The sequence below is a fragment of the Notothenia rossii genome (assembly GCF_949606895.1).
Source record: "Notothenia rossii genome assembly, chromosome: 1".
NCBI classification, from domain to species: Eukaryota; Metazoa; Chordata; class Actinopteri; order Perciformes; family Nototheniidae; genus Notothenia; species Notothenia rossii.
The window spans coordinates 41,207,404-41,234,158 of record NC_136912.1 but is presented as its reverse complement, the minus strand read 5'-3'; the positions used below and the strand labels follow the sequence as shown (position 1 = coordinate 41,234,158).

The window sequence follows — 26,755 nt, the reverse complement described above, 5'->3', positions numbered from 1 at the left end:
TGTTTGTAATAAGTCACAGGAATACCCAACTTAACAACCCAACTTTTTGCATTTGTAAATTATATGATATATATTTATTTCTCATGACACATCAATATGTTACCCTCAAAAGATAACAATGACTACAGGAGTAGAACATGCTTCATACAGTATCCATTATTTCAACAGTCAGCAATGTAGGCATCAAGATTATTCATGAAGAAGGCTGATATATGCAGTGTCTGGGGATTGGTGTGAGAAGGATGTGCAGTATAATATTCCCAGCACCCTCTAATGTTACACCTTTTAGAAAGAAATCTGCCGACATTTCCTGTTTGGTCTCTTATCTTTAACTCTGTGGTTGCACAACGGGAATGGCTGTGCCGTCTCAACACATTTGACCAGAGTGGATTGGATCACTGGACCACTGAGCCTGTACTTCATCAGAACAGTCAATCAGAGCCAACATGTTTATGGGGTTGGAGGGGATTAGATGTGCGTGAAAGCTTTGTTTTACTGTTGAAATACGATCGATGCCTGGTCATACACAATAAGAATTTTCGGAACAACAAGGTTTTCACTTTTCTTTAAATTTGTATTCACTCATGATTTCACCCTTAAGGAAAGCTACATGCAATATTTGGATCCGATCAAACCTAAGTACACTCCTGCATTTTGCCTCTGTAACCTGAGAAGTGGGATACTGTGAGCAAACAGGAAGCGAGCTATGGAAGAGATATAAGGGAGAGAGGAAGGAGAGGGGTATTAACTGAAAGATGGATGGATAATGTGCTTATGACTCAAGAACCCCCAGGAGACATTGCTGTCTAGGTGGGTCACTCAACACTTTCATCACTAGGCCCTCCTTGCTCACCTTCTATCACACTTTTATGTTTTTATTGTGATACCACCTTTTTCAGTGTTCTGCTTCTGGCACACCACTGTGTACATAATGATGCACAGGACACCTTGCATTTTTATTATTTCTTCAAAACCCCATCCCCCCACTATATCGTCTCTTCCTCTCCCTCCCTTCCTCTTGTTTCCTCTAATGGATCGTGCTAATGCAACATACTGTACGTCTGGGGGAGATTCCTTCCTGCCTCTGCTCACTGTGGGACCCAACAGGCCTGCTGAGATCATTCACTCATTCATTACAGCCAGCTATGAGTTCATACATTTATCTACCTCCATCTATAACCAATCGTTCCATTCGCTCATTCATGCATATTTGTGGATCCTTGCAGTCACCCTTTGGAGCATTCTTTATTGCTGTAAAGAAATGTTTTCACAATCTGGAAACAATGAGCTTTCGGTCTGAAGATGATTTTGCCTCTGGGGGCAACAACCAATGTTTCAGTTTCTGGTGATACCAGGCCAGCAGATATGTGGATTACAGAAAACCAAGAAATCCCCTTCCTACGCTGGTCATTGTTTACAGGCCAATAAGCAAGATGACACGAAAAAAACAAGAGGTAATGTTCAGCGAAGATGTTGAGAGATAATGTCGGGAGACTATGTTGAGGGAGGCTGTTGGGAGACGATCTCTACGCAGTTGTTTCAAGTAGCCAGTTTACAAGGTAATTTTAAGCTTAACCTGTTAAGCCCCAAGGTCCCCGCCGGCGGGTACTTTACTTTTTTTTTCACGACACTGTCTCAGGGCATCTTAATATTTAAGAACCTATTAATGTGTTATTCCAGATTAACGGAAATAATCTCAGCTAACTGACGATACAAGCCATTTTTACCAAAACAAAACACAAGTCTCATAAGAAGCATCTAAATGACCCCTTAGCGAAAAATGCTAACATACTTTGGCACAGAACTCAAGATAAAAGTACCCTTATTACTTATCGTAGCTGCACATACAAGATCTCCGATTAAAGCTGAGGTTCCACAGATTATTTAGGTATATAGTATCATCACTGAGTGATCCGAACTTGCGACAGGGGAAGCAAACACAGACATCACAACACGTACCTTTACTGAGCTTTTAGGGAGATCGTCTCACCGTAGCTGTCAATCTGATCAAAAGACGTGTTCAATGGCATTAAAACGAGAAAAAACGCGGCTGAATCGGTTAATCCATAGGTTGATAATGTGTCTGTGTAATAATTTTTTTCATTTATAATCCATAATTCCATTTTTATGTAAAAATCAGAGGGCAAAAGTTAGCTGCTAATGGTAGCCACCAGAGTTATCGCAGCTTCCGGTGTTGGCTATGTGGCAGTCTAACACACACACATTACCAAATCCAAAAAATCCAGCAAGAGGAGCCAGAGATATGGAAAATCCATCCAAATGGCCCCAGAAGAGGTTTTATTTTTGCTAAATCTGTCTAAAAAGGTCAAATATCACTTGTTTTGCATCAATCTTGGTACAGGGTACTTACTATATGTTGTACTTTGCATTTTTAAAGCTTTTAGTCTACTAACCCATCATCCAAGGTTAGTTTTCACTATAAGTGCAACATAATTTTTGGACGGACACTATAATTTACAGTTTTTTACCATGTTTAATCTAAATTTTCTTTAAAATAAAAAACATCTATATTGATTCTGACTTTTCTACATCCAACTCACAGGTTTATCATTACTTTGAGAAAAAATATTATTAATTTAACCCTTTTAGAAGGGAAGATATGGTCATTTGTTGTGGGAATGTCATTTTCGAGCCTGAAACCTGAAAAACAGGCTCGGGGCTTAACAGGTTAACAAAAAACAAATCAATATAGAGCAATATAAATTGCATTCTGCCAATACCTAAAGACTATTTTGCTTTCATTACCCACTGATAACCTTAATTCAACCAAAGCCCGCCACAACCTTATTGGTAAATAAGGTTGACTTATTAAGGCTGACTACAGATAATCTTGGCCCAATTCCTTTAGATTCTGCATTTATTTGCAGTTATGTTAATAGATATTTGTTCATTCATTCATCAATTGACATTTTCATTAATTACTTATATGCTTTTCCATCTGTCATTCCAAGTAAGGGGATTACGTGAACGCTCACAAGACCATGAGTATCTATTTCCCAGTCACAGTCTGATTGATTGAGCCTTTGATGATGTGAAGGGAGTATAAAGTAACGGCTAACGACCAAGTCTCCGTCTGACTGCCACAGTCATCTGACTGGGAGTAGTGTGTGTGTGTGTGTGTGTGTGTGTGTGTGTGTGTGTGTGTGTGTGTGTGTGTGTGTGTGTGTGTGTGTGTGTGTGTGTGTGTGTGTGTGTGTGTGTGTGTGTGTGTGTGTGTGTGTGTGTGTGTGTGTGTGTGTGTGTGTGTACTGAGTGAGTGAAAGACATAGCCAATACTTATATTCCAATGCTAATGTTTGGATCTTTTGAACATTTTAGTTTTTCAGCAATTAGGCCAAATGACAACACAGAGGAAGTAGATACAATAAAATGAACGAAATCAAAAAGTCTGCTGCAGCCAATGTGTCCAGTCCATTACATAAGCTACAAACTCCATCTCAATGCATACAGAGATGCTCTTATTGCCGCTAAATCTGCCTACCTCTCCAACATCTTCACTGACCCCTCCCGTAACCCCAGGACCCTCTTCTCCACAGTTAACAAGCTCTTCAAACCTCGTGCTGATAACCTCCCTACTTCTACTTCCGCTACTTGCAGCTCATTCCTCCAGTTTTTCGCAGACAAAATTAACGCCATTAACTCTCAGCTCCATCTGATATACAAGCATCTCCCCCAACCTCCACCGCTACCATTTCTCCCCCCATCTCCCTTGACCTCCTGACTCCTCCTCCCCAGCGCCGCCTTTCCCAGTTCAACCTTGTTACCCCAATTGAAATACTCCATCTGATCGGTTCTTCAAATCCCACAACCTGCTCCCTTGACCTTCTACCCACTCCTCTCCTGAAGTCCTGCCTCCCCGTCCTCTGCCCCTATCTTGCTAACCTTTTCAACTCCTCGCTGTCCCATGGAACCATCCCCTCTGCCTTCAAAACTGCTGCCGTTACTCCAATCCTCAAAAAACCTGGTCTTGATCCCTCCTCCCTCACTAATTACCGCCCCATCTCCAACCTACCATTCCTCTCAAAAACTCTTGAACGCATTGTAGCCAAACAAATTCACTGCCATCTCCAAACCAACCAGCTTTATGAACCCCTTCAGTCTGGATTTCGTCCTCACCACAGTACAGAAACTGCACTCGTCAAAGTCCTCAATGACCTCCTCACCTCTGCTGACACTGGTTCCCTCAATATTCTCATCCTCCTCGACCTGAGTGCAGCCTTCGATACCGTGAGCCACAACATCCTGCTCACCCGACTCAGGGACATTGGTATTGAAGGTATTGCACTCAGATGGCTCCAGTCCTACCTCACTGAACGATCCCACTTCATCTCCCTCCCCAACCACTCCTCTGACACAGCTTCAGTCACCCAAGGTGTTCCTCAAGGATCAGTACTTGGACCCCTCCTCTTCATCATTTACATCCTGCCCCTCGGTCAGATACTCCGCCACTTCAACCTGGACTTCCACTGCTATGCTGATGACACTCAGATCTACCTCAGCACCAAATCCCTCCATAACCCACCCCTTACCCACATCGATTCCTGTCTGACAGCTATTAAAACTTGGATGCAACATAACCTCCTCAAACTGAACAGCAACAAAACAGAACTCCTCCTAATTGGCTCCAAATCAACCCTCAGCAAGGTCACTAACATAACACTCACCATCGATGGCACCATTGTTTCCCCCTCCAATCAGGCACGCAACCTTGGCGTAATCTTTGACCCCACCCTCTCCCTCGAACCTCACATCCGTCAAACAGTCAAAACCTCATTTTTCCACCTCCGCAATATTGCAAAAATCCTACCCTCTCTCACCCGCCCCGCAGCCGAACGACTAATCCATGCCTTCATTTCCTCCCGCCTTGACTACTGCAACTCACTTCTTTACGGCATCAGCACTACATCCCTCAACAGACTCCAACGGGTTCAAAATGCAGCTGCACGTCTCCTCACACATACCAAATCATGGCATCACATCAGCCCAGTCCTCAAAGAGCTCCACTGGCTTCCTGTCTCCCATCGCATCAATTACAAAATGATGGTCCTCACCTACAAAGCACTCCACCATTTGGCCCCCCCTTATCTCACAAACCTTCTCACTCCTTATCAACCCCCACGGTCCCTCAGATCCACCGCAGCCGGACTCCTATCCATTCCCACATCCACACTCTGCAGCTTTGGGGACAGAGCCTTCTCAGTGGCAGCTCCTAGGCTCTGGAATTCCCTCCCCCAAGATCTCCGTGACTCTGAGTCCCTCACAGTCTTTCAGTCCCGCCTCAAAACACATCTTTTCAACTCTGCCTACCCATAAGCCCCCCTCCTCTCAATCAATTTCCTCTTGACTGCCTTTTTATTTATTTTACTATACTTACTTGTTTGCCTGTCCTTGTTTGTCTACCCTCCCTCATATTGTAAAGCGTCTTTGAGTCGTGAAAAGCGCTATATAAATCAAATGCATTATTATTATTATTATTATTATATCTTCCAGCTGTCCTTCAGAGCATTCTGGTCTTTGGCCTGATTAGGGAGATCGGTCAAGACAGGTTTCAGGCAGCCCATGATAACAATGGTGAATAGCATCATTTGGTTTGACCAGATTTTCAGTTGGTCACTTGTTTTAAGATCTGAGTCTGAGTAGAGCTGAGGTATCCTCAGTGACCCTGCTCACCCGTTAAACAACATGTTCCAACTAAGCCACTTGGGCAGAGAAGGAATACTGCAAAGACATTTTTACAGCGAGGTTTACGAGTCAAACAGAAGCATTTTGTGACAACTGGAATTTGGGGGACCTAACAGAATGACTTTAGACTTGTTATAAATTAAAGGTGACCTATCATGCAAAATGCACTTTTGTCTTTTATACATGAATATGTGTCCCCGGTGTTCCAGGGAACTCACCAAGTGTCAGACAACACAACCCTCTCTATTTTCCTCCATACCCAAATCTCTTAAAAAGGGGCTGCAACGGATCTGATGCAGACTGATCCAGATTTGAAAACTTCTATGACGTCACAAAAGTGGCGCTACGTCTATTGGGCCAACTCCACCAATCAGGAGGAGACAGCCACGGACATTGCCGTTCGAAAGCGCTGGAGATGCTGTAGTACATATGCCAGGCCTGTAGATGGTGCTGTTCTCACAGAATCAGCCCATGAAAAGACAGTGTTGAATTGAGCGAAATGAGGAATGGCTAAAATCTGTGATCTGTTTGGTATTTTGAAAAGTATAAATATGTCTTATATAGGTATGGTCCTACACTATATTATTCGAATATAGCATGATAGGTCCACTTTAATGTAACAGCATTTTGGGACATCCAGGATTTTAATGTCATCTTGTATAACTGAGTTTCAACAACATACAAATGCTGCTCAAGCATATCATCATTAATGAAAACCTGGTTGCATATATATTGAAAACAGAAGGGGGACAATACAAGAGCCTTGAGGGACACCACAAAACATTTTTGTGGGGCCAAAAGTTAAAATGTGTGCATTGTATTTGAATGTATATATTTGTCTGATTATTCCCTTGTGCATCCTAAAATGTGCGTGGACTGTATTACATTTGAACACATCCACTCAGCAACCAATTTAGTATAAATGCTACTTGATATGAAACACATATACATTAATCAATTATATCAAGTAATAATTTAACTTTTTGAATCATTAATTTATGATTTCAGTCAATTTCTGCTGAAGAATGCTACGTTTGTTTTCTTGCCTGTATGATTTCTGTTGAAATTAAGAGATTTGAGCTTTTCATCAACATTTTAAAGACAATCAACAACGTGATACTATCATTGTCAGATTAAACAAATAAATAATGAAAATAATCTTTACTTGCAACCCTAAACACAATCATTTCTGACCATTTCCCAGTACCTTAAGAACATCACTAATGGCTGTAGGCCTGTGTGTTTGCGTAAGGGGATACTGTATTACAGAGAAAATTGAAATGTTCCACAAAGACCCATGAACTCATGACTCAAATATATGATTTGGTCTAAACCCCACAGACACCAGAAGAGACACTCTGGTCCATTACTGTACATCCAGCTCACTAACCACTACAGCTGACCAACAAGCATTTATGAAGACCACCTGCCTCACAACACACACAACAGGGACCCATTTAAAGGAGATACCATCATTATTGGTGATAAGAAATTATTGATTGTGTACTGAGGCTTGAATGCAACAGGCAATTGGCTCATAACTCGGGTTAAGAGCCTATTAGGCTGCATGAAGTGACATCATCGTTGGCTGCAGCCCAGTAAAATACACAGAAACCCCATCACCAAGCCAAATGTATGTCAATGAAGCACTGTATTTTCCAAGCTATTTTAACTCCAGCAATTAATTTGGATTCTGATTTAAAACATCTAAAGAAATTGGATTTTACAGTCTTGTGATCATTTCTGACAAACATCTTCTCATAATAATTTGTTTTAATATATATATATATATATATATATATATATATATATATATATATTAGGGCCGGACTCGATTAAAAAAATTAATCTAATTAATTAGAGGCTTTGTAATTAATTAATCAAAATTAATCGCATTTTTAATCACATATAAATATTTGACCTGAGAACAGTGAGAAGCAATTTTTTTCACATGGATTTTAGTATACCATTGAATAATGACTGAATACATAAGCTTGAGCAACAAAACATTGTTTATTTTTTTCAAGGTGGTACTTAACCAAGACCAACAGAAAAGTGCAATTTTTGCCATAAAGTGTAGCAATAGCATATTTAGGAATATAGTACATTTCAGAGATTCAGGTAGCCTATAGGTAGGTAGACCTTCTGTAAACTATAACACTTTGTTTTTTAAGTAAAACAAAATACTTTCAAGTACATTCAGAACATTGGAAACCCTGACTATTAGAAAACATCTCTCTGTTGCTTCAGAGGCCATAACAGACTTTGTTGATTTACCAACAGTTGATTTAAAAAATCTAATCAATTTCAGTCCAACTCTCTTAATAACCTTGGCCAAAACAATAAACAGTTCAACATAAAGTGCCAGTTGCACCAACAACATAATAAATAGTTCAAAATAAAGTGTACGATTTAAAATAAAATAAAAAAGTGCCAGTGATTGACCTCAATCCCTCCTATTCTTCCAATATCCTGATGAAAAATAAAATCTCTCTGTTGCATAGGCCACTGTTTGATCAACGTGAATTGGGTGTGGGTCCTTGTACTCCGAGTCGGGCTAACGTCCACGCTAGCTTCCACGCTAACTGCTATATGTTTTGCATTCAGGTGATACTTGAGGCTTGATGTGCTGCGGTGATATGCAAATTTCTTTTTGCATAATTTGCAAACAACCGTGCTCTTATCAACGCTTCCATCCATCCGTTTTTTAAAACAAAATGTCCCATCCACGGGGCCAACCAAAGCGGTCTTATCAGCTTCTTCGTTCATGTTTGAATATTGTTCACTGTGGTTTGTTGTTGTCTGAAGTCATGAACGTTAGTTGATGCTCCAGTATAATCGGTACCCCTGAAACTCATCCAGTGAGAAACGTTCCGCGGTGCAAAAATAAGTACGATTAAAATGCGTTAATTTTTTTAAAGCGTTAATTTTTGTGTAATTAATTAATCTTAATTAACGCGTTAAAGTCCCGGCCCTAATATATATATATTGGGGTTTCAGCCCCTAAGCTCACTGCCTCATGTTTGATTTGTTTTGATTCACGCATGAAAGTTTCATTACATCACACCAACACTTGGTCCGGGATGTACATAACTGCAGTGTTAGTACTGTTTGTATGAATGATTTGTCCTTTACCCCCAGGTAGGTAAATGGAGGTGCAGGACAGGAGCCGCTCCCCTTCCCGTAGAACCAGCCGGGTAGAGCAGGTGGTGGGACGATGGCTGAGGAGGTCCCGAGACCTGGGCAGCAGGTCTCACTCTCTGAGCAGGTAAACTCTGTTTTTATCTTATTTAGATTCAGCATTTAGAGTCTCAACTTCATCTGACATATATGCATTCTGACTGAGGGAGGGAAGTCCTGTATGTTGCTACTGTGTGTTATACATATTATATCTCTCCTTACTTTTCTAACAAACACAAATATGAAGTTGTTCACCACAGAAATCTACCAGGGCAGAAATGCAAATCAGATTCTGAAAAGGTTTGTTTTCCCTTTTGAATTGATGTGCATCTGCTCCTCTCCAGAGAGCGTGTTGGAGTGGATGGGAAGTCAGAGTGCAGCGGCTCCGATCAGAGGAATTACCCCTTCCGCTTCATCGTTCAGATCCAACGGGACCTGGACCTCAACTCTCACGGCCTCACTCTATCCTACACCACCCCCATCCTGGTGCAGGAGGTCACCCCAGGTACGAGACTTGTTAAATGTAAACATAACCGAGGGAAAAAGAAGAACAACATTACTCGAATAACTTAGACTTGTGCAGACATAATAGTAGAATGTTTTTAACAGCTCCTCCTTCACTCTAGTGCCTCTTTTAAGGGAACCGTTTTGAAGGGTCTGAAGTCTCCCTTTGCCATGGTTCTTAACACCAGTTTCCTTTGCTGGTCTGCAGTGTTTGCTCTACTTTCTTATGGCGCATTTCCACTACACAGCCTTGCTTGCCCTCGCTCGGTATGGCTAGGCCTCGTTAGGCCTTGTTAGGATTCCATAACGGTACGTCCACACAGCAGTGTTAAAAAAATCTTGGAGGTGGGCGTATCTGAAGCTTGGGGATTTTTTGCGAGCAACGCGACCAACAACCAATCACATGAATCTCCCGCTCCCGACATACAAAGCAAAAAACCCCGGTTCTTCTCAACATAATGTGATGCATATAGTCCAGGGGTGTCAAACTCAAGGCCCGGGGGCCAAATCCGGCCCGCGACTTCATTTTATGTGGCCCCCCAAGAGCTTATATAATAGGTTTATTATACGGTTACATGCCACTTTACAGAAGCAGGTTGCCCATTAAACTACATTTCCCACAATGCATCTCGTTTTGTGACATGCTCACTGAAGAGACTTGCAATTATTTGCCCTGGACTTCTGCTTTCAGACGTAGTTAATTACTAAGTTATTATCCTATCCGATAATAATCCAATTCAGAGGCAATAATGTAATATAATACATTATTTTATCTATATATTATATATTTATATAGTTACAACCGGCCCTTTGAGTGCAACCTTTATTACGAATGTGGCCCACGATGAAATTGAGTTTGACACCCCTGATATAGTCTATGATGGGGCAGAGGTAAAGTGTCAGCGGGAAGGGCTATGATGAACATTTATGAGATTAATGTCTATGGTGCTATTTTATGCTACATTTCATGCTGGCTAATTATACAGTCTATGCTTGCTAGCAATGTTAAAACGAAGTAAACTGGATATAACATCCCCAAACAGGCGAAAACCTACCAGTTTCACCCACTGTCTCAGCTACCTCCCTCCATGCCTGGTTCCTCCGGTTTGTATCCCGGTAAGTAAATAGGGACTGGTCATAAAGAACCGGGTGATTTGCTACCGCAATAACAAATTTCTCCTCCATTTTGTTAGGAATATAGAAAATGAATATGTGTCATAATTATGTCATATGTCAACATATGTCACTCCCAGCATACACGCGGTTTGATTGGTTTGATTTGATTGGCGGTTTGATTGGTTCATTTGATCGGTTTGATTGGCTGACGCTTGTACTGTCAGATTTGCATAAACGGGATTTGATTGGCTGATGCTTCCACCTCAGCTTCAAAAGTTGAACATTGCTCAACTTTTGAAGCCTGAGATGCCTGGAAATCTCCTCTTTGCTTCCCACAATGCAGTTCGGCGAAAAGTGAGGCAAAGTGACGTCACCCCATTCAAAGTGAATGGGCAGAAGCGTTGGAAGATCTTTTTAACGCTGCTGTGTGGACGGGCTGTTACAGTTTAGGAACTGGGGTAGTAACTATAGTAACGCAGTGTAGGCGGAGCCGTGACGTCATCTTCAATGAAAACCCCAGAAAAACAACATCAGCCGTTAGCTGTTAGCAATCAAGCTCACAGCTCCTCATATCTGTTCAGAAACTAGACAAAAGTTAAACGAGTACAAACCACAGACTGTCGAATACTGGTGAATACTGTCGCTGCTTTATTTATGTCTGTATAGGCCGTTGTGAGTGTGGACGGTCGGAGCATATACTGCGTTAACTTAGCCGATCTCCATTTAGAAAACACGCATTTTAAAAGGTTTTTCGCCTGCCGTCTGTCTGCAGACTTATCAAAGCATTAATTCATGGTTTTTACTATCCGGTATCAGTATGTTGTTACTATGGCATCATTTTGAAACGTGTATTACAATTAAATCACGGTCAAATATGTTCATCTTGTTGTAGTTGTAGCCCCCTTGCCAGCGATTCTCTCTCTAGTTTTGCATACTCAGCCCGAGTCGGCCTGGTTGTTTGCCCGGAAAGAACCTCGATTTTATGGGGCCAGAAAAACTGTGAAATAGTACCCGCTAGCCAGTACTACGCTAAGTGGAAACGCAACCAAAAACGGGCCCCGCACGTCTCGGCAAGCTTAAAGCGAGCTCCGCGCTGTAGTGGAAATGCGCCATTAGTGTTTCATGCCTAACAGGGACAGCTGCAACTCCTTACTCTGAAGGTGGTGGTTCATTATAGTAGCTGCCCTGAAATTATCTGTCCTATCTATAGGAGGGTAAGAGTCATGATAACAGACATGCAGGACATGCTTGAGATTATTAATCCTATGTGACTGTAGCAAGTGCAATTAAGCATTGCGGCATTCTACTGAATGGAATTGAGATATGATTTGCTTGTAAAGACAAAACTAATTAAATGTATTCTATTCTCCCAGGTGCAGAGCATTTTTCTTCCCATTCTCCCTGTTGACTCTTATTATGCATAGAGCAAGTTTCCTCAGCAAATGTAGTAGTGGAGCAGTGCCAAACCACTGCAGGCCTCTGGCTGGTGTGCAAGACAAGCTGTAAAAAGTAGAAACTCCCGGAGAGGCTAAGAATGTATGGTAGGGGTGTAACGGTATACGTACCCGTACCGAAATCATTCGGTACACATGTGTACCGAAGTGTACCGAACGAATATAACGTTAAACGTAAAAAATTGAGAACGTGAACAACTTTTTGGAAGTAATCTTAGGTGCTGCGTCGCAGCATTTAGATTAATTTGCTCACATTGGGTTCAACGCGTCATAGAGCGAGCAAGTCATTTCATTGGACGAGAGGCATACTTGAGAGCTGGTCAGAGGGATGCGTTCAAATTGAGTCAGTAATTTGAGGAACTGTCGAAATGGCGAACGCAGATAAAGTTGAGCTCGAAAATCCTCCAGCATCATTGAAGTCTCCAGTTTGGGAACATTTTGGTTTCGCAGTTACGTACAAGGATCACGGACAAAGACAGGTGGACCAAACCAAAGCTGTTTATCGGCATTGTTCAACCAAAATTGGTTAAGCGGCTGGCAATACATCAAACTTGCAAACTCATTTGAAAAGGCATCACCCGAACGTGAATATCACCGGTGAGTCATTCTACAGAAAAGGTGGAATCTGGGTGATACAAATCTGCTGAAATATATTCCTTCTAAACACATCTAAAACCTGTTGAATAGCAATAACTCTTAACTTGATGAATCTACAACAAGTAGAGCTTAAAGTATTTTTATTATTTTTATACATTATACAATGCTTATAGGAACGTCACTGGTGTTACGTGTTACCAGGAAGAAGAGTAACACCAGTGACGGTAACACCAGTGACAATTTGGAGAAAACACAATTTTAACAAAATGGCTGCCATGTGTCAGACCAAATATGGTTTCAGTCAATATCAAAATCGTTTAACTCTTCAATACAATACATTTTCCCATTCAAATATTCACCCCTAGGGCTATGCAATGAGTAACACTAATGACAGACTTGAAAGACGCACGTACAATTTGAAGATAAAATTACACCTTTAACAAACAAAGTAAGAAGTATCTGACTTTCCTTATGTCTTTGTCCACTGCACTGCCTCAAATGATCTCTTGTTACAGGAAGTACTTCAGAGACAGTACATTATTTCAAAAATAAAAGCGTTTTGTGTAGCAGTAACAACAATGACGTAATTTGGGGATATTATTAATAATAATTTGCGTTTTTTGTTACCATTTCAGTATTATAATCAATGTATGTAATGTTATGTAAATATGAATGAGATTTATTTATTGAAAAAACATTTTTTTAAATTAAAACTATAGGCTCCACTTCCATGTATGATCAAATTGACAAGGCAGTTCCTTGAACTTGGCATTTTAAATAAATAGCAATTTATGTATAAAACAATTTTTTAAATTTTTTAATTTAGTACCATTGCAAAGACAATCTCTATTTATTCAACATATATAATGAATGTGAGTATTAGATCAACGTCATGTATTTTGGTGTCTGCAAAAGTAAGGTAGAGTACTTCCACCTTTTCTGTAGAATGAACCCGGTACCAAAAGAAAAAAGACTGAAGTGCAAACCCAACTCCCACTAGCATTTAAGCCTGGACCACTCGCAAAAAGTTCAGACCGAGCCAAAGCTATTACAAACGCCAAATATCCTTATGTTGCCATGTTAGCAAAGCGCTACCTGGCTGTATCTGCTACCTCTGTCCCTAGGGAGAGGGTGTTCTCCACAGCAGGAGACATTGTTAGTGCCAGCAGATCTGCCCTTTCGGCAAGCAATGTGGACAAGTTAATTTTTCTTTAAAAAAACATGAAAATACAATGACAAGCAAGTCATAATGTCAAACTGGCTGCTCAGGTACTAGTACAGTACAGTTCAAATACAGATTATTTCAGTTCATCGAAATGCTGCACCTTAATGTTTATTTTATTATATATTGTATTTATTTGAGTGAATATTCACAGTTTAATAATAATTAAAAACCCAAAACTAATAGTTTATGTTTTATGAGTACTAGTACAGTAAAGTTAAAATACAGATTATTTCAGTTCATCAAAATGCAGCACCTTAATGTTTATTTTAGAGATGTCCCGATCCGATCACTTGATCGGGGATCGGAGTCGATCACGTGATTTTCAAAAGATCGGAATCGGGAGAGAAAAAAATCGGGGATTTTTTTTATTTTTTTTTATTTTTAAATACTTTTTTTTTCAATTTTGTATTCAATGTTACAAAACAAAAATGACCATGTTCAAGTCTTAAAGTCATCCTGAGGCCTTAGTTTTGGTTTCAAATTACACAACATCATGTATGTGTTGCTTCTTTGGGGCTATTTTTCATATACTTGGTTGCTTATTTCTCTCAAATCTGGCAACAGAGTGGGCTGGGCGCAGTGTCTAATTGTAGCAGTAAGCTAAGGAGTACTGAAAGCTTTATTTTGTTTTGATCCAATGGTGCATAACTGAACTGATCCAATGCTGCTGTGAAAGAAAGAAGCTATATCCATGTTGGATAGAATATCCAATTTAAATAAAAAAATAACGTTAAGGGACAACTTGAATGCTTTTTTTCTTTTTTTTCTCTTAATGCATTGCATAAAGATCGGATCGGGAAAAATCGGTATCGGGAAATTGTCAAAATCAAATGATCGGAATCGGATCGGGAGCAAAAAAAGGTGATCGGGACATCCCTAGTTTATTTTATTATATTTTGTATTTATTTGAGTGAATACATTATTCACAGTTTAATAATAATAAAAAAAAATTAAAAAAAATGTTATGTTTTGTGATAATTTTTTCTGCTGTACCGAAAACGTACCGAACCGAACCGTGACCTAAAAACCGAGGTACGTAATGAACCGAAATGTTTTTGAACCGTTACACCCCTACTGTATGGACTTACTGTACCGCACACAAACTCGTATTAACAAAGGGAAACTTACTGTGGCTCTTATGTTCCTCGAAGGAGAAGTTTGACAAGAGTAAAGAATAAAAGAAAAATACCTTTTTCTAAGCTCATTGAGATTTTCTGGCAGCACTTGATCCCAGGCTGTGTACTGCCCCCAATCAAAAGCCTGATGTTTTTTCTGTTATGTAATAGCGAGATACAATTGGTTTCAGAGGTGTGATCTAAATCTCCCCAGAGGAGGTAGGATATGCATATCAATATGCATATCAGCTGGAGGTGTGACTGCGAAGCTTAATCAATGATTCTCACATAATGAGCAGGTTGTAACTGAATGAATGGATGACGTTTTGGCATCACTTGAGGTGGCGGGAAGATGGGGGCATGGTGGCACCCCGAAAACACATCTGGAGCCGGGGAACAGGGAACTTCCAGCTCTGTCACCGAGGAGAGGAGAGGAGGCTGTCAGGCCGCCCGCTTCTTCTTCCTCGTCTGGTGGCCGAAAACCTGGGTCGGCTGTGCCTGAACGGCTGCTGCCGGAACCGGAGATTTTCTCGGCCAGCTCGCCCTCGTCTCCTGCCTGGGCTGGGGACTTGGGGCGGGCTGTGGCCTCTGCTGCCTCGGTATCTTGAACCGGGCAGGACGTGAGGCAACTTGGGCGAAGGACTGCCGCGAAACCGTTGCAGGTAGCGGCTGGACCCTTCGGGGGAGACAGAGTTGGAGGGCCTCGTCTTCCCTCTTTTTAGACTCGCATCTCCGCTGCATCGAGACTAGAGCGGAGCCGAAAATACCCTCGGGAACGATAGGCATGTCGAGAACGTCCTCCTTTTCCCGGTCTGGGAGGTTGGTCAGGTTGAGCCACCTGGCTCTCTCCTGTACCACTATTGTGCCCATTACTTTGCCCGTGGCCTGAACTGCACAGCGCTGCACACGGAGGCAAATGTCCGTGATCGCTGCGATCTCGTCCCAAGTGGCCGGCCCAGGTTTGCTCGACAAGTCCTCGCAGAGCTCCGCCTGGTAAGCGTCAGCAGTGAGGATATGTTGAGTGCCCTGGCGGACAACGCTGCGGCTTTATAGGCCCGTTCCGTCATCGCTGACTGGAACCGGTCTGCCTTTACCGGTAGCGTGGGGTTCCTGCTCGGTGTCGGAGCCAGCCTTGGTTAGAGGTGGGCTGCCACCAGCGGTTCCATGGGCGGTATGCGGAGCAGGCCGAGCCTCTCCATACCGTCACAGTCCAGGGAGGAGGCACCCTGGATTGGGGCCTTATTACTGAAGGGGCGGTCTCTCCACAAGACCGACACCTCGTCCAGCATCTCCGGGAATACTGGAAGGAGCTGCCTCTTTGTCCTCGCTGCTTGGGGCAAATTCTTCCCCTCGTAGTGAGACCTGGAGGCCATGTGATGTCCAGCCTGGACGCAGCGCGTTAACAAACGGCCTGCAGGTCCATGTTCAGACAGGGCGAAGCTGATGTGCTATCGCCCGGGAGAGCAGCCATCGCTCCCGGCTTTGCAGCCTGAGCTGACGACACGAAGATATCATCTTCTTGCTCATCCGAGTCGGACAGGAGGAACTCAGAGGCATCCTCTTCGTCCTCCATGTAGTCCAACTCCAGGACATCCTCCGGCGTGCTAGCCGTCGGCGGAGGCTCTTGATGGTGAAACGGGCACAATGCCCGCATGAGCCGGGGTTGTCGATAGCCTCCTGGGCGTTTTCCAGCCCAAGGCAGGACGAGCAGACCTGGTGTGAGTCTGTGCCTGATATCTTCAACCCGCAGCCGCAGAGCCGAGCCTCCGGGTCCCTGACTCCTCTGGTGTGAGGGAGAGAAGCGTCCATCTTGTTCGCCGTGGTGACGGCGTGGAGAGGACCCGCTCGTAACAGGTAAGTTGCTGAGAATTTTTTTTTTTAAAAACCTGTCGTTAATCCGGAGAAAAAGCGACGGTGTCGATTTTTTATTCTCAAAGAATATTAACTGGTGTGTTATTACCTTTTTTATCTTCTTCTCCTCTGGTGTGAGAGAGAAAAAAAAAAAAACGTCCTCGCTACCGTGGTGTCGGTAGTGAGGCAAGGCAAGCTAGCAACAGGTGTGTTACTAGCTTGAAAAATCAAAACCTTACCTTTATTTCCGAAGAAAGAAACGGCGAGGTAGATTAACAGTCTTCTTGCGAAGCAGAAAAGTAGCCGGCGAGCGCCCGTCGACCGAAAGTTAGCTTTGGGTTCAGTCTGTGGACTGTTAAGCTAGCCCGGCTACCTATCTAACGAGATGTGCTCTGAAGCGAGAAGAGGTGTTTGAATGACGCTGCGACGTGGCGCAAGCTACTTATAGGGTGGGTGGATTCCCTGACGCTGACGTCAAGATCACCAGCCAATCAGGATTGGCGTAATGAGATTGATGCTTCTGTTTGCTCCGCGATGAGGCGCATCCCATAGTGAGACATCGAACGGAGTGTTATGAATGAAAACTGCAATTCCGTTATCTGCTGTCCGCTCTGTGCTCCGTGCACTCTGGATCCTGCAATTCCTGCTTCCTTACGGTCCTAAACAATAAATGAAGTTGGCTGCGTAATGTTCTTACGCTGGCTGGCATTCTTCATACTTTACGCAGGACCATATCTCTGGAACCCATTGGTCGATTTGGGTGATTTACACCTTTTTTTTAACCAAAATATCCAATAAAATCGAGGGGCAGTTCCCAAATCCACGTAAACATTACCATAGAACCATATAATAGAGAAGCAAATAAAGCACATCTGAAAGTACAAGCCTGGACGGCAAAACTTTATACCCAGTATATTGCCATAAATATGATGGTGGATTATCAGTAAAAATTCTACGTGACACAAAGACAATGGATTAATCTTGAGCGGCATTTTTATTCCGTTGAACACAACCTTTGATCACAAATCAAAAAAGGTAAGACGTAATTATTGTAATATTCTTGAAACCGGATGTTGTTTACTTTCTCTTTTCTGGCTGATAGCTCCGCAATTCGGGGTCCTACAGTGATGACATTACATGTGTGGAATCTGTGGAGTCTCAGCTTTAATCGGATATCTTGTTTGTGCAGTGACGATAAGTAATAAGCGCATTGCTACCGTGAGTGCTGTGCAAAAGTCTGTTAGCATTAGTTAGCATTTTTTCGCTCCATGCTAATTCAAAGGCTTGGTATTACTCTTGTGTTTCTTTTCGCTAAAAATGGTTCATATTGTTAGTTAGCTGAGTTTCTTATCGTTAAAAGGGTATGGAACATTAATAGTTTCATAAATGTTAAGAAGCCCTGAGACATAGTCTCGTAAAAAAACGGTGGGGGGGGGTCCACTGGGGGGACCCTTGGGGTTAAGAGGTTAAAACTAAAATGTGTAAAAGTTACTACCACAGCCCTCAAGACATGTAAATAAAAATATGTGTAGCTAACATATTATGTTCGATAAAACCATCATTTTCACTGACACCAACTAGCAAAAACACATTAACACTTATTTTGTAATGGCTGGACAATATACTGTATACACTCGGCCTATATATATATTTTTTATTTATTCTCTTTACAATTCACTGTAAACTGTTTATTTTATATCAGAGTTCTTTATATACATACACATGTTTTACTCAGTAGTATTCATTTGTAGTCAATTCACATGGTACAAAAGTAAATGGTACCATGTGGTAATTTCCCAAGATTTTTTTATTAATTGAATGCTAAATTGCTCTTTATATCCTGATTAAGATATTAAATGACCTTGTCCTGGTAGAACATGGCCAAATCTCTGAGCGCTATGTTTCTATTAATTACCCACTAACTAAGTGATATATTTAAATGAAATGAAGAAGCTAGAATATATACGTTTATGTCCTGAAAACCAGGTTGTAACTGCTGTTGATACCATACATACATACATATGTTATATTCTGTCTATATTTGCATACTGAAGTGCAGTTTCCTCCTGAGCTCCAGAGCTACAGGGACCTGAATCCCCCTGAGGGTCCCAGGCAGATTACCTCGCTTCCGCCTGTCTGGCTCAAGTCTGCTGTCACCATCTGCTGCTGCCTGTCCAGCCCACAAAAACCACACACACACACGCACACACGCACGCACGCACGCACGCACGCACGCACGCACGCACGCACGCACGCACGCACACACACACACACACACACACACACACACACACACACACACACACACACACACACACAGAGACACACACACACACACACACACACACAGAGACACACACACACACACACACACACACACACACACACACACACACACACACACACACACACACACACACACACACACACACTGTTGCTCCTGTTTCCAGTGGCCCCACTAAGTTCAATGTGTCCTCTCTCTGTCTCTGTGGCACGTGCTGCAGCATCTTGAGAGTGAAATATGAATCCTTTATTTAAAAGCTTCTTCAGAGCTATCGGTATGACCTGCATCCCTCTATGCTCATTTAGGATGACACATCAAGTACTTTCGTCACAATTAAAGAACTTAGTATGTGAGGGTTACCTGATGTTGTGCAGACAGAAACAGTTTTGCTGACAGTAGGAAGACAAAGGCAGATCATTTATATTAGTATTCATACATTACACACCATTTTTTAATTAGAATATTGGTACTTGTATTGTGCACAAGCATACCATGAAATATGTTCCAAACGGCTTACTACTTATCAATACACACTGCATGTCCCCTTACAAAGTGCGTACATGAGTCTGCATACAAACGGGACATACTGCATATTCATTTTTGGCCCTCTTGCTTATATCCATATAAAAAAATGCTAATGTAATCTGTCTTTATTCACACCTGGTATCTTTTTGGGACATACTGCACTTTTTTTGTATGCTCGGTATTTAAACCAAAATAAGCTTTAAACGCTTTCTTAGAAGATATTAAATGTATAAAATATGGTTAAACTAATAACAAAAGAAAGCACTTGGCTCAGTTTAACATACATATATTATACAAACCTACAGCTATGAGTTGATTAAATATTTTCACATTTTCAGCATGTTGTCATAAATCATTGAAAATATTCTTTGCCATACCTTCAGCGTCACTGATGCACTAATGGAGCAGTAGTTTCTATAATACTTGACTACAGCAGCAGTTCCAAGATGTGCGGCTTGGTTTAAATATCCCTCCACTTCATACTCAGCATTAAGAGATCCTTTCTTAATTCACTGCATATCATGTATAATATTAGTTCTAGGGGACAGAATGGATCTTTCACAGCCAGTAGCACCTGACCATGGTTTTAAAACAGACGCAAATTGAACCTATCCTTTAAATATGCACAGTACAGGACATCTTACTCCATGAAGTTGTGAAGCATAGGAGTTCCAAGAAAAATTCAGAATTTAAACTGTTACTGTTACTTCTGCTGACAATGCTGTTGTACTGTTACTCAGTTTTAACAGTGCAAGCTATCAATTTTTTGAATTAGCACAAACATAAAACTGAAAAAACAACCCAGTGTGAAAGGAGAGGTAAAGGGAATCTTCAATCTAAGGGGAAAAACAGAAACAAAAATATATAATAAGACAATGCTTTTTATCATTTTGATGATAAAAAACAATAAAGGGAAAACAATTTATATATATATTTAGATGTGATGCCAATATCCCTTACTGATGTGTACTTTGGCTGTTACATCGTTAGAGCTGAGGTAGCGGCGATTTCCTTTTTTTTAAAAAGATATGTGAAGATGAGAATTAAATATGATATAATATATACATGAACACATACATGATAGAGTATGTAATGAATGGGTCATATACTGTAGACATTTTAAGTTTAAATCTCCTAAATAATAGGAGAAATGCTAAACTGGGCACACTAAATGAAAGCTGACATTGATGTTGGGATAGATGTTAGGAATGGTAGAATGCTTGATGAGGCCGAGTGCTTCATGTACCCTAAAACGTATGAACAGTGATCATTACTGTAGTGATGTGCTGTGGTGGTCCTGTTAGATAGCATCTGTGTATGATGAAAGGAGATCACTAGAATGAACTGCAATTGCAGTATGAATGCAGGCTGATTGAAGTGTGTGTGTGTGTGTGTGCGTGTGCGTGTGCGTGTGTGTGTGTGTGTGTGTGTGTGTGTGTGTGTGTGTGTGTGTGTGTGTGTGTGTGTGTGTGTGTGTGTGTGTGTGTGTGTGTGTGTGTGTGTGTGTGCAGGTGGGCCCGCAGATGGCCGGCTCGTCCCTGGCGACCAGCTAGTGAAGATCAATAACATCGCTGTCGATGACCTGACCCCGGAGCAAGCTGCTGAAATAATCAGGTCCTCACACACACACACACACACACACACACACACACACACACACACACACACACACACACACACACACACACACACACACACACACACACACACACACACACACACACACACACACACACACACACACACACACACACACACACACACACACACACACACACGCACACACGCACATACACACACATGATTTTCATCCACAAAACGCTGTTTAAAAGTTAAGTTATTCACATCACGTCTAACCTTACCAGCCCTTTGTTGTTTTTTCAGGGAGTGTCAAGATACGTTGACCATAACTATCCTCAGAACAATGCTGGTGAGTATACTGCGTCTACTGTAACTAACCACACACACACATGCACACACACTACAGAAACACACATTTACACATAATATAAGGAAACATTTTTAACTAAACTATGTAATAATGATCCTTCCCATTGAAAAACATACATTAGGGCAATACAATTATAATAAAAAAGGGCTCAAATATGCAAATGAGTCATTATCATTACGTGTATGCTAATTTGCATTCGTTTTGAGAACATTGGATTTAGCCAGGTTTATTATTCTTGTGCAAAATCCACTTTTTCATGTCTTTTATACTGAAACATGTGTCCCCTATGTGTAAAGAGACTCTGAAGGTCTCAGGGAAAAAAAATTTGCTCTCTTTTTTCCTGATCCATTTATATAAAAACCTATCTGAAAAGGAGCTGATCAGATTGTGGCCACTTTATGATGTCATAACGTTTTTTGGCTTGTGTAACCATTAGCCAATAACCAAGCCAAGGTAAACCCCCACCCCCACCCCCACCTTATCACCTGAATCTCCTCCTAGAGCACCATTGAGTTCTTTTTAACCAAATATCTCTCAGAGGGGCGTGGGGAGGGGCTCCTTATTTTCATCTAAAGTAACAGACAGAGAATCAGCACTTTGGAAACAGGGCTGAAACAGAGGGGATTATGGGATGCTGCAATGATCTGTTTGGTGTTTGGAGCCAAAAACTTCATAGACATGTTTTGTATATATCTGAGACCTATAATATATTGATGAAAAACAGTATAATAGGGGACCTTAAAACGACTGTGTTTGTATTTGATATGTTTTGCATAAATTAATTTTACAAACCTGGAGCTATGAGTTGACAAAATCTTCTCATTATTCAGAATGTTGTCATAAATCATTGAAAACATTCTTTGCCATACCTTCAGCTTCACTGATGGAGCAGTAGTTTCTATAAAGGCTTCACTTCAGCAGCAGTTCAAAGATGTGCGGTTTGCAAACAAAGTTTGATTACAGCTTGCTGTAAACATCCCTCCACTTCATACTCAGCATTAAGAGATTGTTTCTTAATGCACTGAATTATGTATAATATAAGTTATAGGGGACAAAATGGATCTTTCACAGCCAGTCTATGCCTATGGTTTTATTACAGATGTAAAATGTCTGTCTTTAAACATGCACTGTACAGGACATCATATTCAACAAAGTTTGAGCAGTTGTTGAGCATAGGATGTGGCAACAAATCATTTCCCAATGCAAATCGCTACTGTTACTTCTGGGGACAGTGCTGTTGAACTGTTTGTATGTTTTAACAGTGTCCATACTGTATGTGTGATAGGAGAGGTAAATAAACCTTATTCAACACAAATGGTCCTATTATGCTCATTTTCAGGTTTCAATTGTATTGTGTGCCACTACTTCATTGTTAAAAAGGTCTGTATTTTTAAACTCAGAACACATACAGTACAGTACAGCGGCGTGCATGTGTGTACGCCTCATGCTTACATGCTGTGGATGTGCAGCCTCTCTATACACATGGGATTTTAAAGCGCTGATAGTAAACAAACACATTAATCAGTGTGTCAATGAGGCTCGAGATCAAGCGCCACTGCTAACAAGCATCCTGTCACCAAGGTCCCACCTCTACATCAGTGTTACGGCCCCTACACACGGTGGCATGCGTTGAAGCTTCAACGCTTCTGCCCATTCACTTTGAATGGGGTGACGTCACGCTTCGCCAAACTTTGCTCGCGTTGCTCGCTTCAAAAGTAGAGCAATCTTCTACCTTTGAAGCTTCGACGGAAGCGTCAGCCAATCGAATCATATGCCAGTACAAGCTCTAGCCAATCAAACCGCTGCTTGTGTGTCTGGGGCGGGAGATTCATGTGATTGGTTTTTGGTCGAGCGTCAGAAATGCCAGCCGGCAAGCTTCAGCACACGCCGCAATGTATAGGGGCCGTTAAAGTGACGACACGTCACACACTGTGACACTGATACACACACATTGTATCATGACCACTCAATCTTTGTGTGTGTTTTTCTGTGTGTGTGTGTGTGTGTGTGTGTGTGTGTGTGTGTGTGTGTGTGTGTGTGTGTGTGTGTGTGTGTGTGTGTGTATGTGTGAGAAAGAGAGAGAGTGTGAGTGTGTGTGTGTGTGTGTGTGTGTGTGTGTGTGTGTGTGTGTGTGTGTGTGATATGTGCGTGCGTGCATGCGTATGGGTGGGTGGTTGAGGATCTCACTGAGTGAAGCAGACGTGTGTTTTTGCACTAAGGTGAAGTAGATGGGTAAATGATTGGCTGCTTGTCAGTGATTCTCATCAGCCGCTCTGCTGATGAAGCATCTTTACCATCTGATTCATCGCTCACGGATCCTCCAAGAAATCTGTGTAGAGGAATTATTCTAATTTCCTAGAAAATATTCACCTCTGCCATGCTGGTTGATGGTATCAACATATCAGGACAATCCCGAACCATGGCAGGCCAAAGCAATTATATGTTCACTGTGAAGCAGACAGTATTATAGAGCAAGAGGACTGTTTGACAGTTTCCTCTGGGACTTTTCATCCACCTTCTACCACTGACTGCTTCTATATTTGACAACATCACAAGGGCTCACTCGACAAAAAGCAATAGGATTTTTCCATTGGATTTGGGACGGCAGAAAATGTATCAATGGCTAATACACTTTTATGATACTTGCATGTTTTGTTCAGTAAGATAATCTCCACATATTTACACATTTATGATTTTGATGGGTAAATGCAATCACCAGAACTAATAAGCTAATGATTAGCTTTAAACAAACTACATTAAAGTTACATGACTTTGACTTATCACCGCTCCAATAGCTTCCATATGAAAATGTAATATGTAGGTCATTATAGGTTTGAACAAACTCTAAAAAATAAGTTGTATATTAATAAAATGGTATTTCTCTGAGTGTGAACTAGTAGATTTCATGAATTGTATTTATTTATTAAGATGCAGAAGTCACTTGTTTTACTTCTTGTGAATATAATCCAATGAATCCAACTAAGTATTTTCCACAAAAACCTTTTTTGAACACCTTATATGGTAAACCAGACCTCGTGTGGGTGCACTACAATTTCAGCATTGGCTTAAATAACAGCTGATATGTGATTGGCCGCTGGCGTGAGCTCAGTGTTTTGTGGTGGATCCAACATTACAAAGTGATGCAGTTCCTTATTTTCAGATAATATACAAGTTTTGTGTTGTAAATTCACCCTAAGTACGAGTTCTGTCTCAGAATATTACCCCCCTCACATGTCTTCTTTATTCATTTATTATATATCTGCAACGGATTAAACTGTCGTCCTATTGTCAGTAACAACAAAGTTGCCAGAATGATTTTGACTGCAAGTGGTCTGTAACCAAAAGGAAAGGTATATAATCAACCTTTTGAATAATAAAATGTGTTGGGTTGAACTTCATGCATGCTAAAGCAACAGCCTTTTCCTTTTCATTTCCCTCACTATGAGCCACTTTACTTTGCTCCACTGAAAAGTTATCCTTACCGCATTCAGTCCTCATTAAATAATTACAAACAATCCTATTCCGACCTGATTTAATAATAATAATAATACATTTTATTTATAAGCGCAGTTTTCATTTGCGTAAACAAAATTCAAAGTGCTACAAAATTAAAAAGGGTGAAACAAAACAACAAAAACAATTAAAACAACAGAATAAAAGCAGTGACATTTATGCCGGCATGGCATAAATGTCACATGGTGGTGTACGGGCTGGCATATGTTATGGACGACGAACACAGGCCACTCGATTCACAACATTACCCTAACCCTAATCCTAATCCTCACACCAGATACTGACTGGTTTTCGGACCCCCCCAGAACCCCCCCAATAAAGCAAAAATGCAAGTTTCAGAGTGGCCTTTTATTGTGGCCAGCCTAAGGAACACCTGTGCAATAATCATGCTGTCTAATCAGCATCTTTATATGCCACACCTGTGAGGTGGGATGGATTATCTCGGAGAAGTGCTCACTATCACAGATTTTTTCAGATTTGTGAACAATATTTGAGAGAAATGGTTATTTTGTTTATATAGAAAATGTTTTAGATCTTTGAGTTCATCTCATGAAAAATGGGAGCAAAAACAAAAGTGTTGCGTTTATATTTTTGTTCAGTGTAGAATATACAAAATCAAGAAGATACTATAAGTGATCTCTAGAATAAAACAGTTTAGTGCAAGATGTACAAAGATATTAATATGAGGAGGTGCAAAACAGAAAAACGAATGAACCTTTATTCAAACATTAAATAATACTTTAGATTAAGGTCTTCTTTTAAATAAGAAAAAAGCTTTGGGGATATCTACAGATAAATATTAAGCCTGACAAGGTACTTAACGTCTAATATATTGCTTTCCTGCAATGTTAATGTTCAAGCACTTATTTTAACTGATACTATACATTATACTCTTATGTATGTAGATAGTATAAGAAATGTGCAGAATATGACAGTTTAATGGTGGTGGTATACACACAGATTGATAGATGTCTTGTAATGTGCTGTTGAGGAACCTGTGACCCAAGATTTTCTTTCATTGCATACACCGTAGTTGTGTATATGATATGTCAATAAACCTTTGAAAATCTTGAAATCTTGAAAGGGATGTGCAAAATATCCATAATATACAGTCTTTAATTAACTATTAGTAGAGAATAACGAGTAATGAATATATTTTATTACTCGTTTCCATTCATTTCAATTGCAGATAAATGTTTAGTCTTCTCAAGCACCAACTATCAAATATCTCTCCTGATTGTTGGCACTTGACAATCACCCTCCCTGAATTTTACTCAGGTGTAACTAAAGTCTGATTTAAGGGTTGTTTATATTTCACATCATTAATCAGAATCTGCAAAGTAACTCAAATAAGTGTAGTGGAGTAAAAATACCAGGTTAACCTCTGAATTGTAGTGGAGTAGAATTACAAAGTAACAATGAGCTGTCATGTGGGTATATATTAATGCTGTGCATTATGGACACAAGCGATTTTCACCCATTTATTAATTATATGTTTTACATTTGATAACACCAATGTCATGGCAACTTCTAATTGTGGGAAAAACGAAAATGTTCAGTAGAGACGTCCCATAAAACATTTTGCGAAACACAATAGCCAGCATGTGTAGTTCTGGGGGGGCGTTCGATTCCAGTTTTGGATAGTCTGGCGGGGTTTCGTTCCATTTCAAACAGCTGTTTGACGCTCGGCGTAACCTTGGCGCACTGCCACTCCAACATCCAATCCCAGCGCTTGAA

The 26,755-nt window shown here is 41.0% G+C and overlaps 1 protein-coding gene across 4 annotated transcripts in view; it reads left to right on the top strand.

Annotated features, from left to right (window-relative positions):
- frmpd1a (FERM and PDZ domain containing 1a) overlaps positions 1 to 26,755 on the top strand; it is an 80,892-nt gene that overhangs the window by 31,155 nt on the left and 22,982 nt on the right. For 3 of the 4 annotated variants that reach the window (XM_079671655.1, XM_079671654.1, XM_079671656.1), the window contains exons 3-6: positions 8,845 to 8,971; positions 9,228 to 9,388; positions 21,066 to 21,168; positions 21,439 to 21,484. In XM_079671655.1, the coding sequence (XP_079527781.1) occupies positions 8,853 to 8,971; positions 9,228 to 9,388; positions 21,066 to 21,168; positions 21,439 to 21,484 (429 nt within the window). In that variant the 5' untranslated portion in view covers positions 8,845 to 8,852. Of the gene's footprint in view, positions 1 to 8,844; positions 8,972 to 9,227; positions 9,389 to 16,016; positions 17,781 to 21,065; positions 21,169 to 21,438; positions 21,485 to 26,755 lie in introns of those variants that run through there. The other variant, XM_079671657.1, reaches the window with a different exon arrangement.